Source organism: Rhinoderma darwinii, chromosome 1, assembly GCF_050947455.1.
Source record: "Rhinoderma darwinii isolate aRhiDar2 chromosome 1, aRhiDar2.hap1, whole genome shotgun sequence".
Classification (NCBI taxonomy): Eukaryota; Metazoa; Chordata; class Amphibia; order Anura; family Rhinodermatidae; genus Rhinoderma; species Rhinoderma darwinii.
In genome coordinates this window covers 618484199-618504194 of record NC_134687.1, presented here as the reverse complement: position 1 = coordinate 618504194, position 19996 = coordinate 618484199, and the positions used below count along the sequence as shown (strand labels likewise).

The following is a 19996-nucleotide window of genomic DNA, read 5'->3' as shown; positions in this document are numbered from 1 at the left end:
GGGTACCTTCCCGTTTTCTCACGGGAAGGTGCCCGTGCCGTTAAAAAAAAATAGAACATGTTCTATTTTTTCATTTTACGGGCCGTGCTGCTATACTTTATAATGGCAGCACGGCTCGCAAAAGCGGCCGGCTGCCCGTGCCCGGCCGTGCTCGTAATTACGAGCACGGTCGTGTGCATGAGGCCTTAGGCCGGATTCACACGAGCGTGCGTGTTTTTTGCGTGCGCAAAACACAGCGTTTTGCATGCGCAAAAGGCACTTAACAGCACCGTGTGTCATGATCATATGGTGCGTGGCTGCGTGATTTTCGCGCAGCCGCCATCATTATGACACTGTTTGTAAACAGAAAAGAATGTGGTGCTTTTCTGTTTTCATTCATACTTTTCACTGCTGTTGCGCGAATCACGCTCGTCCCACAGAAGTGCTTCCGTGTGGTGCGCGTGATTTTCACACACCCATTGGAATTCAATGGGTGCGTGATGCGCGAAATACGCACAAAGAATGGACATAACGTGAGTTTTACACAGCAGACTCACGCAAAAATCACTGATAGTCTGCACGGCCCCATAGACTAATATAGGTCCATGCGACGCGCGTGAAAATCACACGCGTTGCACGGACGTATATCACGTTCGTCTGAATAAGCCCTTAGTAAAGCTGCACAAGTCCAATCCTGTACAGGATTCCAGGGAACTGAGATCTGGGCTGCTGTATGCAGAGTCCTTCACTGGTTTAGCTGCACCTAGAAGTGGTCACCCCTGGATTTCTTTGGGCCGTTCGCACGGCCCTTGTTTCAACGGCCCGTGTGAAGTGTCCGATGAAATACAGAACATGTTCTATTTTGTTACATTTTCACGGATCCCTCCAGAGACTCTATAGGGATCCGTGAAAACGGAACCCGCACTGGGGCACCTCGGACGTGAAAAAGTCACGCTTTTCACGTCCGAGTTTTCCCTTGTTCGTGTGAATCTGGCCTTCGTCTCAACGCTTGGTCCGCCGTGGTTCTATTGAGCCGAACTTAGATCCCCATAGAAGTGCATGTGGTGCTGGACTAATTTGTTGGGATCACTTAACACCAAACATTAAAGGTCCCTGCCACTTACTTCTGTAGCGTGCTCAAGAGATTCTGGGTTTCTCTGCTCTTGCTGTGCTGGGAGCTGTATACCGCTGTCTGGACCTCCAAACACTGCAAGAAATGGAAAGAAATATTCGGGTATGTTCACATGAAAAACGGCTGTAAAATATGCAGTTTTTCCCCATTGAAATCAATGGGCAGATGTTTGGAGGCGTTCCGCTTCCGAATTTTCAGCCAGTTTTTGAAAGCCCTGAAAAACGGCTAGAAAATAAACCGTGTGAACGTACCCTTACTGTATAATCTGGGAGCAGTATGTGCAGTTCTCAACTTGGCCACTAGAGTACACCCAATAGCTGACACTTCTTGCGTCGCCAAATACAGGGGAGGAGCTGTACTCCATCACTTCCTGAAGATTTAATTACTTGGACATTTCATTGTTGATTCCCATTCATTGCAGCTGCCATAAAGCGCACACACCCTGCTGCAATATCGATACAGACAATACAGGAAGAAAGTGTGCGTCTCCAATACAGCCGCCCCCCGGGGACCTTATCTATATAAGGTTAAGAAATGACTGCATACTGTGTTATTATCGAGTTTACATTGTCCAGTCAGCTCCTAAGCTCCCTCTAGTGGTGGCTGCAGGCACACAGAATTTTATCATTTAAATCTATGTCTATGCAGGGGATTTGGAGCTTTGTTTTAGAAAAACAGAGCTCTAACCGCTATAAAGATATGTTTAGAAATTAACCAGCACAGAATTTTGCACCTAAAAACGACATAATGATAAAAGGTGGAGATTCAATAAACAGGTATTTGAGAAAAAGAATCACCTTCTTCAGCAGACGATAGCCCTTCTGTATTTTTCCATCTGCCAGATGTATGCTGCCCATGATGCTAAGCATCTCGGCCACAATCTCGTTGTACTGTGTCTCGGAGCCCATTGCTTCCTGTAACATCTTGTACGCCTCCTAGAGAAGAAGAAATCATTTACAGCACACAAAAAAATAAAGCAACGTGTTCTTTAAGGGGGATGTTTGGTTTAGAAAACCCATTGTCTCACACCCTATTAGGGAATTCTGAGTTAATAGAAGGGGGTCCGCTGCTCAGGATCTTGGGCAGAGTTGAGAGCGGCTATAGAGATTGTCTCCTCTCTGGAGGACCTGTCCTGTCGTGCATTACATACGCAACACATTGATATAAATGGGCACTGTGTAATGCTTCATTTCCCCTGTGGTGGCGCTGCAGGGAATTTGAACACTTACGGTCAGGTTTCCTCACAGATTACAGCTGATCACTGGGGGTTCCAGCAGTAGGACACATTGTGATCAGCTTATTGTCAAGGGACCTTTCTAACAAGTAGAAAATATCCAAAGCAGAGTACCCCTTCAACTTGGCGTGTGACCCTGGGCTTGTAAATGTATGTCATTGTTTAAAGCTCCTGCATTCTAGCAGGAGCAGGTGGCGTTTTACCCTAAAGATTACACAGATAAGCCACTGCCTCTAGTGGACCCAGATAATCTCTGCTAGCGACTGGTGTTACTACTAGGGGCTGTTTTCTCCTATAACCGGGGGTGTTATAAAAGGACCCAACTCTAAGGCCCCATGCACACCACAGCAAAAAACCTCCGTTTTTGCGGACCGCAATTGCGGTCCGCAAAAACTGAGCCATTCACTTTCATTGAACACTGACACCTTTCCGTAGCACTACGGAAGGGTGTCAGTGCCATGGAAATGTTCCGGGAATTATGGAACATGTCCGTTCTTTCGCATTTTGCGGGCCGTGCTCCCATACTTTGTATGGGAGCACGGCCCGAAAATGCGGCAGTCAGTCAGCGGCCGGCCGTGCCCGCAATCGCGGGCCGTGATTGCGGGCACGGTCGTGTGCATGGGGCCTAAAACTTAATTTTAGTGTGAATTCACATAATTGAAAAATTAAGAACTTTTTATACTTTTTCTTTCTTTTTTTTTTTATTTACCTTTTATAAAATAAAACAAAAATAAATAAATATATATATTACTATAAAAAAAAAAAAAACTACCAAAAACAAACAAAAAATATTATTATAATAAATAAAAAAAGTAAGGCCAATTAAACCATGTGCGCAAAATGGTGAATGATCGTTAATAACTTTTATAGAGTATAGACTAAATATGGGATAAAAGACTGTAGTGGTCCGGCCACGCAGTCCGATCCCTCCCCTTCCCCCACTGTTCTCTGCCTATGAGCAATCATTCTCTATTACAATCAATGAGAGATATACAAACATATATATATATATATAAGATAAATTCTCTCTATATATTTTATCCAAGGTTTTTCAAATTTTTTTATTGGGATCCAATAGGAGGATGGCACATGTAAATTGATGTCATAGTGATGTCATAATGACATCACCAATCAGAGCATATGGGCACCTTTATTTAATGAAATGTGTCAGAAAAGTGACAACATTCTCCATAATATAAGACAGATAAAAAAAGTATTAAAAGGGCGTGGCTAAAAACTTCCGATGGCCACACCAAATTTATTTCAGATTCGAAACGTTTTTTGGTGCAACATGAACGACATCCATGAAGTGGCATAATTGTGTCTAGTATGTGAGAAATATAATGCCTGAGGCATACCTCCTAACATTTGCATTATTTAAGCCCCCCACGATCTACATCGGATCCCATTTTGCGTCCCATTTGTATAATCGCCACCCCTTTAACCTTTATTTTGCAGGGCGGTTGGAGATATGGCCTGACATCCACTGTACCTGAGTTTTACCGATCTGTATAAGCCATTTGCTAAACTCCACACATGTATTCAAGGTCTGAGGGTCTTCGGGGCCCAGCACCGCTTGATAAACACTGAGACTCTCTGTAAAATACTTATCAGCCGTTTCTAAAAACAAGAAAAAACATTAAATCAAATTAACATCAATGAATTGGGGATAAATGACTAGAAAGGAAATAGATGAAGCCCCTAATTTGTCCCAGCAACACCCCAATTCTGGTAATTTTTTTACACAACGTTTTTCCTTCATGGACTAGTTTTCTACAAGGGACAAGCAAGATTATATAATTCATTCTTCCGCCACTAGGAGGAGCTCTCTCCATACAGTCATTATTGAGTTCAATGGGTGCTGTAGAATTCTCGATGCAGTGAGCTCCCCCTAGTGCTGGCGGCAGGCAGACAGAATTTTACCATATAACTCTATGGCTGTATGAAGAAAAGCAGAGAATTTGGAGCTTTGTATCAGAAAAATAGAGCTGTGATCTCTATAAATATTTTTTCACCTATTTAAATCAAGTAGAATTGAATTATAGTTACATAGTTAGTACAGTTGAAAAATAAATATGTTCAAAGAATATAGGTACATTCTACTGCTATATACCACCTACATTACCCCTGCACCATCCCAAATCACCAGGAATATCCAGGGTCACCAATCCTCCATAAATATGGTCACAAAGGGGTTGTCACACAACTTTTCATGATTCCTGAATGGTAAACCAGCCAAGTTATGCAGCAAAAGGAGCTCAAAGTAATTTTCTGCCATATTCCCCCGAAACAGCTATAACTAAGAAGTGACTGAAAAGAATTCTCAACTTGATAGAAGAAGACGACTACAGGATTTATTTACTAACTGATTCGTCAAGGATTAATTTAATTTATTCACTGCTTATTTTATTGACTCAAGTGGAAATGCCACAATACACAATAGTATTTGGCCATCTGTGAGTATACCAGGGGTATAACAAGTAACCATGGGGCCCCAGAGCAAAATGTAGAATAGGGCAGCACTCCACTATGACCACTGTCAGCAACGAATTCAGATTGTGAACTGTTTATCATTATTTTGGTTTCCACTCTGGGCCATGTGTCTTTCCGTAATGCACAGGAATAATACACAGAGTGATGTATTAGCGTAGAGATAATACAGATGGTGATGCCACAGCAAAGGGATAATGTACACAATGATGTCACAGTACAGGAATAATAAACAGTGATGTCACAGTACAGGGATAATAAACAGTGATGTCACAGTACAAGGATAGTGCACATAGTGATGACACAGTACAGGAATAATAAACAGTGATGTCACAGTACAAGCATAGTGCACACAGTGATGACACAGTACAGGAATAATAAACAAACAGTGATGTCACAGTACAGGGATAGTGCACATAGTGATGACACAGTACAGGAATAATAAACAGTGATGTCACAGTACAAGCATAGTGCACACAGTGATGTCACAGTACAGGGATAATAAACAGTGATGTCACAGTACAGGGATAGTGCACACAGTGATGACACAGTACAGGAATAATAAACAGTGATGTCACAGTACAGGGATAGTGCACATAGTGATGACACAGTACAGGAATAATAAACAGTGATGTCACAGTACAAGCATAGTGCACACAGTGATGACACAGTACAGGAATAATAAACAGTGATGTCACAGTACAAGCATAGTGCACACAGTGATGACACAGTACAGGGATAATAAACAGTGATGTCACAGTACAGGGATAGTGCACACAGTGATGACACAGTACAGGAATAATAAACAGTGATGTCACAGTACAGGGATAGTGCACATAGTGATGACACAGTACAGGAATAATAAACAGTGATGTCACAGTACAGGGATAGTGCACACAGTGATGACACAGTACAGGAATAATAAACAGTGATGTCACAGTACAAGCATAGTGCACACAGTGATGACACAGTACAGGAATAATAAACAGTGATGTCACAGTACAGGGATAGTGTACACAGTGATGACACAGTACAGGAATAATAAACAGTGATGTCAGAGTACAAGGATAGTGTACACAGTGATGACACAGTACAGGAATAATAAACAGTGATGTCACAGTACAGGGATAATGTACACAATGATGTCACAGTACACGGATAGTGCACATAGTGATGTCACAGTACAAGGATAGTGCACACAGTGATGACAGTACAGGAATAATAAACAGTGATGTCACAGTACAGGGATAATATACACAGGGTTAATAAAGACAGTGATGTCACAGTACAGGGATAATAAAGACAGTATGTCACAGTACAGGGACAATAAACAGCGATGTCACAGCACAGGGATTATAACCACAGTGATAATGGACACAGATATATCACAGTACAGGAATAGGACACAAGATTATATCAAAGAACAGGGATAATGTACACAAATATGTCACCATGCACACAGTGACATCACACCACAAGGAAAACAACATAATGATGTTACCATGCAAGTGTAACACACACAGTAGAGGGATTATGCACACACCAAGAGGGTACCATGTAATCCTTGGGCTCTATAGTAAAATTTGGAATGGAGCCTATTCAATTCAGTTTGCCACCTCTCCCTTCCATCATCCATCGTCTTCATGAACTGTACCTTGCCTCTGGATATAGAGCCCCTTAGTTGTAGGACTTTATAGTGGCCGCTATGTCTGCTACCTCGGTATTTACGGTATGTCCAGTCCCATACCCCAACCTGAAACATTATAGGCTTAATTTAGACTTCCAGAATATATAAAATGTTCTTCACTTACCATTGTATTCAGAATGTCCTGCCGCAGCATAGGCCTTAGCTAAGAGCAGCCCTGTTTGTGCAACCTCCACACTCAGCTTTTTATATACTGCCTGACATATAGAATGGGCCTACAGAGAAAGAATACCATATGAGGAAGATACAAAAAACATCTAACTGGACCCCAATGCAAAATCTGTAACTGATCCACCACTAGGGGGAGCTGATTGCATATAGATTTATACAGCTCTCATATACGAGCATATGTGGTAAGCACCCCCTAGTGGCATCTTTAAAGTGAAAAAACTGTCATTTATATTATTTACAAGCTGGGTCAGTGCAGTATCGGGCAGATGGCACCGGTAAGATAAGCCACATGACTTACCACCCAACTTTTCCGGAAAGATACCTGACTAGATTTCAGAAGACAACTTAGATTTTCGAATATTTTTATTTTCCTTGGAAAGTTGAATAAACTTTCTACATATCTGCGATAAAAATTGTAACTAACCTGCAGTAAGTAGTGGATGGCCTGGTCGTGCCGCCTCCGCATTTGCTCAGTCCGTGCCACGTCTCTGTAAATACTTATAAGTTCGGGGGAGCTGTCTCCTTCAGAGGAAGTGACGGTCTTTATAGCTTGTTCAAAGAAGTTCACAGCTAAGCTGAGCTTGTTCTGCATCACACAGGCCCTGTGGTAAAGGTAAGAATATTTTTGGCCATTTTTATGTCCTTAAAGGGGAAGTCTAGTCACAATGATCTTCATGTAAGACGATCACATCGATGACGTTTGTGATCACGGACCACCACTGATTTTCAGAATGAGTGTAAACAAAGGGCGGGAGTCGCCTTTTTCACTGGCACTTATATACAGACAAAGGCCCCCAGGGCTGTCCTGTGGACTGCCTGTTAGGTACCCACCTAGATATCTGTGTATTTTCCCAAACATTTTTATTGTAAAAACACATAAAAAACATACATATTTCATAAAAACCTGTACAATAAAGTTAAATGTTATTTGTGTAGTGGAAGAGGGGGAGGGGCATGGATGAGCAGCGCTGCGGCCGAAAGGTTTACATACAGAAACAAAGAGGCCCACTGCATACTTCACAACAGTGCCGATTTTCAAGGCACTGTCCCGAGTAACAGATGGAAGAGGGGCGGAGTTCAAGCTGATTTGCATTTAAAGGGACATCACTTGGCAAATTTTCGAGGTGTTCCCAGGTGGAACGAGGGTGTACCTTAAATGTCCCGGAATTTGGGATTCAAATGTTGGTAAATATGGATATATTGGACTATAGGAATTACCATTACTTCAGGCTCCACTGAACAGTGACGACCTTGAGTTTAAGACTGAGGACTAACGTGTCCTCATTGTTGAATTGAAGGGGTTGTACAAGACTAAAAATACATGGCTGCTTTCATCTAAAAACAGCACCAGACCTATTCGCAGGTTGTTTGTGGTATTGCAGCTTGGCCCCATTCACTTCAATGGAGTAGACACAAACTGTGCATAGGTGTGGTGCTGTTTTTTGATGAAAGCAGCCATGTATGTCTAATCCTGAACAACCACTTTAGGGCATCAGTGATCTACTCAGGACCTTTCAGAGATCAAATCTTAACCAATCTGCCTGTATGAACTATATCCGCATACCTTCCCAGCGCTAAAGCTATATCCTTCTCAGTTATTTTGCCAAGAACAGACGTCTTCTCCTGTAATTCTTCCAGTTCTTCCACAATTTTCTCCACTTTCTGCAAACTGAGAAATGATTCTCTTCCAGTAGGACAATTAAGGATGACAACTTGAAATTAGAGGAATGATGTAGCAGAGCCGAGTTTGTGATTTGGCACAACTCATCATGATATCACACTGTGTTGTCTGTGGGCTTACATACGGCTGCAGGTAAACCTATTGTATTATCTTGTTTGGTCCACAGTTGCCAAACGCATAGGTCAGAGACAATAGAGAAGCCTCTGCGCCCTTAAGGCCAGCTCAGGGTATATTGGTAGGCTAAGCCCATTAGAATCTTGTAGGGTAGGTAAGGATCACCAGACAGACACCTTTATGAAATAGAATCACATCAGCGAGAGCCACTTCATCTCCTGTCGGCTCCGCTTGGGTATCTTCAGGGGCCTCATGGTTGGCCCTTTATAGTCAATGGCCAACGAAGCGGCCACCCGCGACAAAAATGAGAGGAGCCGAGAAGAGTGGCACGATTATTTCCTAGCCAGTTGGAGGTGGTAACTTCCAGCTCAATAAGTTTTGTCTGGCATCTATTATATATGCATGGCCGCTTTAAATCTTTGTATGATACTGAAGTACTCTGTGCTGCTGTGAGCATTTATATTTATCAGCTCTCAAGTTCACTTAATCACCTAAAGTATGGATTGTAATATAATATTCTTATGAGTTGGACAAATAAAACAGCTATCATATTGTATCTGGGTCACATTTGTCAGGACCCCAATAAGGGGGGATTCACACGAGCGTGTATTCGGTCCGTGCGGGCCGCGTGGTTTTCACGCGGCACGCATGGACCAATACAAGTCTATGGGGCAGTACAGACAGTCTGTGCTTTTTGCGCAGCGTTTGTCTGCTGCGCAAAAAGCGCGACAGGTTCAATAACTCTGCGTATTTCGCGCATCACGCACCCATTGAAGTCAATGGGTGCGTGAAAACCACGCAGGTTGCACGGAAGCACTTCCGTGCGAACCGACTGAAACAGCGCACCAGCTGTCAAAAGGATGAATGTAAACAGAAAAGCACCGCGTGCTTTTCTGTTTCCGAACATCCAAACGGAGTGTCTTTGCGATGAGCGAAGCCGGACAAGCGAACCGAACTTCACCGGGTTCGGCCGAACTCGGCAAAAAAATTATCGGTACGCGACGTCAGGAGATAGTCACTGTCCATGGTGCTGAAAGAGTTAAACTGTTTCAGCACCATGGACAGTGACTTCCGATCCCAATATACATGAACCTGTAGAAAAAAAACCGAAGTTCTGACTTACCAATAACTCCCGGCGTCTTCCTCCAGTCTGACCTCCCGGGATGACACTTCAGGCCAAGTGACAGCTCCAGCCAATCACAGGCCAAGCACAGGCTGCAGCGGTCACATGGACTGGCGCGTCATCCAGGGAGGTGGGGCCCGATGTCGAGAGGCGCGTCACCAAGGACGCGTCACCAAGGACGCGTCACCAAGGCAACGGCCGGGAAGTTCTCGGTAAGTACGAACTTTTTCTTTTTTTTAACAGGTTTTTCGATATTGTGTTCGGCATTCACTGTCGAGGGTGCTGAAAGAGTTAGCTCTTTCAGCACCTTGGACAGTGACGGGCGTCGACTAGCCTCATCTCTATGATGGCGGCTGCGCGAAAATCGCGCAGCCGCGCATCATACACGGATGACACACGCAGCTGTCAAATGGTTTTTGCGCGCGCAAAACGCTGCGTTGTTTGCGCGCGCAAAAACGCAACGTCCGTCTGTATCTGCCCTAATACTGTACGCAGTTCCTTATTTCTATTGAAATGATTATCAGAGACTAAGGCAACAGCTAAGTTGCTCCTACATTAAAGATGTAGTGAGGGCCTAAGGGACAAGAGAAATACACTCACCCTATGGAAAGGCCTCAACCCTTAGGGTCTTACTTTTTATTAAAGGATATTTATTTTGCAACAGGTGAGATAGTCCTAGAGTATAGTAAATGGTCACCAGTGTTCCCAGGACTTCTCTCTTCTCTTCTACGGATTTTGACATGTCAAGTCCTCGCAGCAGGATGTTTTTTGCAGATTCAGCATGTTGCCTGGCTTGGACTGGTAACTCTAGAGAAAATCAGTCACAGGATAAAATACTCAATAATATTATAATCCTCACCATACGACTATATCTCCCAACTAGCAAGTATTGTAAAGAGGGACAACCGCTGAGCCACGCCTCTAACCCCGCCCATACACATCCGGTTCAGCCCACACAGTATCATGCTCCCATAGTGCCTCCCCACATAATGCCTCATAGCTGCCCCTACACAGTATAATGCCCCATAGATGCCCCATTACAGTATAATGACCCATAGATGCCCCTACACAGTATAATGACCCATAGCTGCCCCTACACAGTATAATGCCCCATAGATGCCCCTACACAGTATAATGCCCCATAGCTGCCCCTACACAGTATAATGACCCATAGATGCCCCTACACAGTATAATGCCCCATAGCTGCCCCTACACAGTATAATGCCCCATAGATGCCCCTACACAGTATAATGACCCATAGTTGCCCCTTCCCCATTATAATGCCCCATAGCTGCCCCTACACAGTATAATGACCCATAGCTGCCACTACACAGTATAATGACCCATAGCTGCCCCTACACAGTATAATGCCCCATAGATGCCCCTACACAGTATAATGACCCATAGCTGACCCTACACAGTATAATGACCCATAGCTGCCCCTACACAGTATAATGACCCATAGCTGCACCTACACAGTATAATGACCCATAGCTGACCCTACACAGTATAATGACCCATAGCTGACACTACACAGTATAATGACCCATAGCTGCCCCTATACAGTATAATGACCCATAGCTGCCCCTACACAGTATAATGCCCCATAGATGCCCCTACACAGTATAATGACCCATAGCTGACCCTACACAGTATAATGAAAATAGCTGCCCCTACACAGTATAATGCCCCATAGCTGACCCTACACAGTATAATGACCCATAGCTGACACTACACAGTATAATGCCCCATAGATGCCCCTACACAGTATAATGACCCATAGCTGCCCCTACACAGTATAATGACCCATAGCTGCCCCTACACAGTATAATGACCCATAGCTGCCACTACACAGTATAATGCCCCATAGCTGCCCCTACACAGTATAATGACCCATAGCTGACCCTAAACAGTATAATGACCCATAGCTGACCCTACACAGTATAATGACCCATAGCTGACCCTAAACAGTATAATGACCCATAGCTGACCCTACACAGTATAATGACCCATAGCTGCCCCCATACAGTGTAATGCCCTATAGATGCCCCTACACAGTATAATGACCCATAGCTGACCCTACACAGTATAATGACCCATAGCTGACCCTACACAGTATAATGACCCATAGCTGACCCTACACAGTATAATGCCCCATAGCTGCCCCTACACAGTAAAATGACCCATAGCTGCCCCCATACAGTATAATGCCCCATAGCTGCCCCTACACAGTATAATGCCCCATAGATGCCCCTACACAGTATAATGACCCATATCTGACCCTACACAGTATAATGACCCATAGCTGCCCCTATACAGTATAATGACCCATAGCTGCCCCTACACAGTATAATGCCCCATAGATGCCCCTACACAGTATAATGACCCATAGCTGACCCTACACAGTATAATGACAATAGCTGCCCCTACACAGTATAATGCCCCATAGCTGACCTAAACACAGTATAATGACCCATAGATGCCCCTACACAGTATAATGACCCATAGCTGACACTACACAGTATAATGCCCCATAGATGCCCCTACACAGTATAATGACCTATAGCTGCCCCCATACAGTATAATGCCCCATAGCTGCCCCTACACAGTATAATGCCCTATAGATGCCCCTACACAGTATAATGACCTATAGCTGCCCCCATACAGTATAATGACCCATAGCTGCCCCTACACAGTATAATGACACATAGCTGCCCCTACACAGTATAATGACCCAAAGCTGCCCCTAGACAGTATAATGACACATAGCTGCCCCTACACAGTATAATGACCCAAAGCTGCCCCTACACAGTATAATGCCCCATAGCTTCCCCTGCACAGTATAATGACACATAGCTGCCCCTACACAGTATAATGACCCATAGCTGCCCCTACACAGTATAATGACCCATAGCTGCCCCTACACAGTATAATGACCCATAGCTGCCCCTACACAGTATAATGCCCCATAGCTGACCCTACACAGTATAATGACCCATAGCTGCCCCTACACAGTATAATGACCCATAGCTGCCCCTACACAGTATAATGACCCATAGCTGCCCCTACACAGTATAATGACCCATAGCTGCCCCTACACAGTATAATGACCCATAGCTGCCCCTACACAGTATAATGACCCATAGCTGCCCCTACACAGTATAATGCCCCATAGCTGCCCCTACACAGTATAATGCCCCATAGCTTCCCCTGCACAGTATAATGACACATAGCTGCCCCTACACAGTATAATGCCCCATAGCTGCCCCTACACAGTATAATGCCCCATAGCTTCCCCTGCACAGTATAATGACACATAGCTTCCCCTGCACAGTATAATGCACCATAGCTGCACCTGCACAGTATAATGACCCATAGCTGCCCCCACAGAGTAAAATGCCCTATAGTTCCCCACACAGATTAATGACCCCATAGCTGCCCACACACAGTATAATCTCATATATAATTCCCCCATAGCTGCCTGAATACAGTATAATGCCCCCACAGCTGCCCCCATACTATATAATGCCCCCCTCAGCTACTTCTACACAGTATAATGCCCCATAGCTTCCCCTGCACAGTATAATGACACATAGCTTCCCCTGCACAGTATAATGCACCATAGCTGCACCTGCACAGTATAATGACCCATAGCTGCCCCCACAGAGTAAAATGCCCTATAGTTCCCCACACAGATTAATGACCCCATAGCTGCCCACACACAGTATAATCTCATATATAATTCCCCCATAGCTGCCTGAATACAGTATAATGCCCCCACAGCTGCCCCCATACTATATAATGCCCCCCTCAGCTACTTCTACACAGTATAATGCCCCCCTAGCTGCCCCATTCAGTATAATGCCCCCATACAGTATAATGCCCCCTTAGCTGCCTCATATTATAATGCCCCCATTGTGCCCCCACACAGTAAAATGCCCCCATAGATGCCCCCAAACAGTATAATGCTCCATAGCTGCTCCTATACAATATAATGCCCCAATAGTGTCTAATAAAAAAAATAATAAAATACTCACCTAGTCCTGTTTTCACGATGAGTGGAGGAGATCCCTCTACTCTTACACTCTGTACTATGAGTGGCTCGGCTCAGACAGGCGCGATGATGTCACTGCACTGCGCCTGTCTGTGCCAAGCCTCTCACGGCAAGCACTACACAGTGAATGCTGGAGCGGGGAGCTGACGGTTCCCTGAGGACGGAGATACAGTTAAAACCGGGACATTCCGCCAGCAGGACACCGCCCGGAATCCGGGACTGTCCCGCTGAATCCGGGACGGTTGGGAGGTATGTACTATTCCTATTGGTTGTACTTTGCTTGACTACAGGTAGTGGACAGCAGATTACAGGAAGGGAGACACCTAGTGGCAGTAACTTCACACAGAATTTGCCTGGATACAAACAACTACCGCTACATTTTAACAGTAAATACATTTTACTATTAGATTAGAAAAAATTGCTTGAAAAGTTAGGGTCCATTTAAAGTAAAAATGAATACAGAAAATGGCTGCAAAAAAAAAATGGTTTTAGTAAGTAGTTGTCTGAAGGGGTTAAATACTTATGCAAGCAACATCACAAAATGGGCACAATATATTCCCGTGACGTGGCGCATCTACCAGATGACTTACCTCTAATAGTGAGGTAACTGTACGCCAGGTCCGCAAACGCCTTAGCAAGTCTCCAATGGCCATCTCCGTGTATTATTCTATTTAGCGCCACGCAGCGGATTAACTCCTTGTGGGCTTGGAGCAACTGTTGAAAATAACCATTTGAAATGACAATATTTTAACACTTCGTAGTGGAATATGCTGCATAACTTTGCAAAAACTTTGGTTTACTTAACTGATCTTGAACTCTCTGATATTTTTCTTCTGCATGCACAGCCAAAGATAAAATTCAGAATTCAGAATAGAGAGCAGTGCATTGTGGGAGCCCATAAAACGTGCTGCAGCTGGGGTAGAGCTATGTGCTCTGATGCTGGGCACCAATAAGACATTGTCCTTGGCCAGGGGATTTAGATACAGCGCTAGGGCAATGAGCTATCTTCCCCCGAGTGATGGAAAACGTAGCTACAAATCTGTCTTGATGGTGATAGTTAGACATGTGACATAACAGCTTAGTGCCAGTGGCGTAACTACCGCTGTAGCAGCCATAGCGGCTGTTACGGGGCCTGCGGCATGAGGGGGCACGTGCCGCTGGCCGTATGGCACGGTATGGCACTATTTACAAGGGGAGGAGGGCTATGTGACGCTATCTACAGGGGGCTGTGTGGCACTATATACAAGGGGGGACTGTTTGGCACCATCCTCAAGGGTGGGGGGGGGGTATGTGGCACTATATACAAGGGGGGGGCGATGTGGTGCTATCTACAGGGGGCTGTGTGGTGCTATCTACAGGGGGCTGTGGGCACTATATACAAGGGGGGACTGTTTGGCACCATCTACAAGGGAGGGGGGCGTGTGGCACTAAATACAAGGGAGGGGGCTGTGTGGCACTATATAGAAGGGAGGGGGTCTGTGTGGCAGAATATACAAGGCGGGGCTGTGTGGCACTATATACAAGCGGGGCTGTGTGGCACTATATACAAGAGGGGGGCTGTGTGGCACTATATACAAGAGGGGAGCTGTGTGGCACTATATACAAGGGGGCTGTGGGGCACTATATACAAGAGGGGGGCTGTGTGGCACTATCTACTAAGGGGGGAGCTGTGTGGCACTATCTACTAGGGTGCTGTGTGGTACTATATACAAGGGGGGAGGACTGTGGCGCTATCTACAGGAAGGGCTGTATAGCGCTAGCTACAGGGGGGCTGTATGGCGCTAGCTACAGGGGGGCTGTATGGCGCTAGCTACAGGGGGGCTGTATGGCGCTAGCTACAGGGGGGCTGCATGGCACTATCTACGGGTGGGGATTAAAAGGGAACAGATCCAGAGGGGAGAGACATATAAAGAGGGAATAGAACACAGGGGAAAAGGTAAAGAGGAAACAGATCCCAGAGAGCAAAAAAGCTAACCCGGGTATAGAGTCTAAAGAGGGGGTCGGAGATGAAAAGGGAACACATTCTAGAGAGGAAAGAAAGATAAGGAGGGAATAGATTCCAGAGCGGAGAGAATGGATCCCAGAGGGGGAATAAAGATGACCACAGAACAGATTCCAGAGGGAGCGGGAAATGAAAAGGGGAACAGATTCCAGAGAGGGAAAAACATAACGAGAGACTGGATCCTAGAGAGAGGAAAGAAAAGATAAAGAATGAACAGATCCCAGAGGGAAGAGAAAGAGAGAGAGAATGGATCCCTTATATATGAGAAATATTAAATAACCGGCCTAAGAGCACCACCGGACCCCCTCCCTCCAGCCCCTTCTCCCCACATGTCACCGTCCCGCAATTCTCATCATGGAAAGAGGCATAAGGGGAAATATCTGGGGGGCGGGAGAAAGTGTCTCCCCCTGACTTACACCACATGGAACTGAGAGTCCTGGAGATGGTGGCCAGAATGAGGGAGAATAATCAATGTACTCGCCGTACTGGAGAATATACAGTTATTACACTGACGACGCAGTGTTTCTTTAAGAAAGTCGTAGACATATCAGTTAAGATGACCAATAAAAATTTACATTTGGCTTGGCTGAGCATTTATGTTAATACAAGGAGGTGGAGATAAGCGGCTTTCAGACTCCTCTGATGCCACTTATCTCAGGGTAAACAAAAAAAAATCCAACGACTCCTGACATAAGTAGATCTATGACTATGGGAAGTCTGCAGTCACTGAAGAGTTGTCACCTCATTGTCTTGGATACACTGTTCTGCCGTCAGCTGAGTCCTGGATAATTTATCCACAGGAAGTGCCCGCTTCTTCAGGTCGTGAGGGGGGGCTCCGTCACATGACCTCTCTGTATAGTCTAATATGCTGCCATCTTCTTCTGCATGAATGGAGGTGACCGTCTTTGGGGTCCTGTACAGCAGTAAAATACATTACGTCTTAAGTTATCATCGTCTGGCAACTTTCCCCCATACCCTAAATTAGAGATAACCAATATGGCCTCCATTACAGCTCCTGTGCAAGTTGTCACCCAGCTTTCCCAGACTTCAGAATAGTAAAAGCGCACAAGTCATGCAGTGATATACCCCCCGTATCCTTAATTCTGCCATAACAATTCAGATTTGCCATTCAGGTGCCAAGGAAAGCAGGGCAACATCCCTTATAGGAACTGCAATGATTTTATAGCTGTGGTGGGTCAGCCAGAGACAAATGTCCTTCGACAATTAAAATGGCTGTGGTAATTCTATGGTATGAGGGGAGATGAGCGGCTGTCAGATGGATATGGGCCATAAAGTGACTTTACTGTCCGAATAAAGGGGTATCACTTGTACTCAGGGGCCGCTTTAATAATAGAGCAAACGGTGCACTTGCTCTGAGCCCCCTGGCTGTGGCCCCATTTTCCAACTGTATCCGCGTCCTCAGGATGCGAATACAATCTAAAACTATGGTGGAGCAGGGAGCTATTGGCTCCCTGCACCACCATTTTTAAGGGGACACGTCTCTGGGAATACAATGGCGGTCAGCTCCCTGCTCCACTATTCATACTGTGATGCCTGGCGTGAGCAGCTTGGCATAAACAGGCACGATGCAGTGATGTCATCGCGCCTGTCTGCGCTGAGGCCCACACCACACAGTCCGGAGGAGACCTGAAGAGAGATCTTCTCCATTCGTCATGGGTACAACGCTAAGTGAAAAATTATTTTATTATTTTAAGGAGACACTATTGGTGCATTATACTGTGTGGGGGGCACTATGGGGGCATTATACTGTGAGTAGGTCTTTATACTGAGGAAAGGTACTACAAAGGCATTAGATTGTTTGTGGGTGCCCTATGGTGGCATTAAACTGTGATGGGGCACTATGGAGGCATTATACTGTGTGGGGAGGCACTATGGGTGCATTATACTGTATGTGTGTGGCACTATAGGAGCATAACTCTGTGTGGGAAGGAACTATGGGGCATTCAAATGTGTGGGGCACCATGGGAGCATTGTATTGTGTGGGGGGCACCATGGGGGCACTGTGTTAAGAAACAAGTTGGTAGCTGAAACTTTTATTAGGAGGGAAATTGAGACAATTGAACCAGCCCATAAGGGTCCTGGGACTGGCACTATTATGACAGTGCTGTGGTGTTGCGATTATAAGGGTCATGTGGTTTTCAAAAGTATCTGGTACTGTGTAACGGTTGCAATATGGCTGGTACTGTTATGGGGCACTGTGGTTGGCAGTGTTATGGGGGCATTTTATCCTTCTAGATATTGAAACGTAATATTATTTACTATATGACTGGTGCTATGTACGTACGTGCACAGTGATCCACGCTCTTCATATATGGAGTCAGTGGGGATACGTATAGGGACGGACATGATCTCCCTGACACCTGGAATAAAACAACAACATCTTCAACCAGCTTTCCTGGGCAAGGATTCCGTTTGTTACCCTATTGGAATCTGTAACTGAATGTAGATGTCAACAGGGGATCGCATGTTCAACACCCATAGTGGGACTAAAAGAAATACTACAAAAAGTTCAATAAAACCAAGTTACAAAAAAAGAACAAACAAAACAATTTTCTCCATTAGATAATTTTTTTAAATTAAAAAACGACCCACACTATAAGGTTTCTTTCACATCTGCGTCAGGGCTCCGTTCCGACGTTCCGTATGAGCGTTCCGTGGGAACGGAGCCCTGATTGACACAAACAGAAGCGTAGTCGACTATGTTATTCATCCCGTCAAAACGACGGAACCCTTGCACGACGGAGACAAACGGAAACCATTGGCACCGGATCCATCATCATTCAAATCAATGGTGATGGAAATGGAAACCTTTGGTTTCAGTTTGTGTCAGTCAGGGCTCCGTTCCGACAGAAAGCTCTGACGGAACATGGGAACGGAGCCCTTAGGGCCTGTTCACATTACCGCTCGCTTTCCGTTCCGGACTCTGTCGGAGGTTTCCGTCGGGTGAACCCCGCAACGGAAAGTGAAACCACAGCTTTGATATTAATGGTGACGGAAACATTGCTAATGGTTTCCGTTCGTCACCATTCCGGCAGGTTTTCGTTTTAACTATGAAATCAATAGCGGAGTCGACTATGCTATTGATTCCGTCGGAAACCTGCCGGAATGGGGACGAACGGAAACCATTAGCGAGGTTTCCGTCACCATTGATATCAATGGTGACTGAAACGAAAGCTGTGGTTTAACTTTCCGTTGCAGGGTTCACCCGACGGAAACCTCAGACGGAACCCCAGAACGGAAAGCGAACGGTGATGTGAACAGGCCCTTACGCAGATGTGAACAAAGCCTTAAATGACCATGTTATTTAACCTGCAAACTGGAAGCAAAAAAAACATAAAAACATGACCAGAATTGCTAGTTTTTGTTAAATCCCCTGCAAAAAAAATAGAAAATAAAATAATCCCTATGTCCCCCAAAACAGCGACAATAAAAACTAGAACTCATCCCTCAAAAAACAAGCCTCATATGTCAACGAGAAAATAAAAGTTATGGCTAAAGGATTAGGGCAACAAGATCTACAATTTTTTTAAAAATTGTTTTCATTGTGCAAAAGTAGAATAACTACAAAAACAATCTGTAAAAAAAAAACGATATAAGGCTTCGATCACATCTGCATCAGAGGCTTCATTAGGGGCCTCCGTCGCAGATCCAGCAGGGATTACCGGAGACTATAGTGCAGCATGCTGCGCTATTGTGACCGATAAAATAACGTACACCCTGACGGAAAGCCGACCAAACCTCTTAAAGACAATGGGTTCCGTCGGCAACCGGCGGTGTCCGTTGGTTCCGTTATTCCCTTGTTCTGCTCCTCTGACTGAGCAGAATAACGGAATGGCTCAACACAGGTGTAAACCCAGCCTAAATTTGGTGTTGCCGTCATAATAACGACGCACAGTAAAAAGTTATCATGTGGTGTAAACCGTACGGTGAATACGCCGTAAAAACAAACCCCAGAAAGCAATGGTGCAATTGCTGTTTTTTTTTCCATCCCACCCAAAAAGACAAAAAAAAAAACCTATACACACAAAATACATACCGCAAAAAACAAGCCATCATACAGCTACGTCGACGGAAAAATAAAAAAACGGATGGCTTCCGAAATGCGACGATGACAACGCGAGAGAAAAACCGCTGCGTCCTGAAGGGGTTAAGGAACCGATTTGACTGAGATTAGAAAACAATTGGCACGATATTATATGCCGTATACCTCACCTGCTCCTGTTTCCAGCACTAATGCTCTGTCTGTTTACACCAGTTGCCTCGTTGCTATGGAGAAATAGAGGAAGCATC

General features: G+C 44.9%; 1 protein-coding gene across 1 annotated transcript in view; it reads right to left on the bottom strand.

Moving 5' to 3' along the window:
- The window catches only part of TTC23L (tetratricopeptide repeat domain 23 like), a 24972-nt gene extending 4976 nt beyond the window's left edge, over positions 1–19996 (bottom strand). The window contains exons 1-11 of the mRNA XM_075841803.1: positions 19919–19996; positions 17991–18066; positions 16427–16598; positions 14274–14397; positions 10280–10436; positions 8276–8401; positions 7136–7313; positions 6647–6755; positions 3838–3965; positions 1909–2046; positions 1104–1186 (exon numbers count right to left, since the gene is read on the bottom strand). Of these exons, the coding sequence (XP_075697918.1) occupies positions 1104–1186; positions 1909–2046; positions 3838–3965; positions 6647–6755; positions 7136–7313; positions 8276–8401; positions 10280–10436; positions 14274–14397; positions 16427–16598; positions 17991–18052 (1277 nt within the window). The 5' untranslated portion in view covers positions 18053–18066; positions 19919–19996. The remainder of the gene's footprint in view (positions 1–1103; positions 1187–1908; positions 2047–3837; positions 3966–6646; positions 6756–7135; positions 7314–8275; positions 8402–10279; positions 10437–14273; positions 14398–16426; positions 16599–17990; positions 18067–19918) is intronic.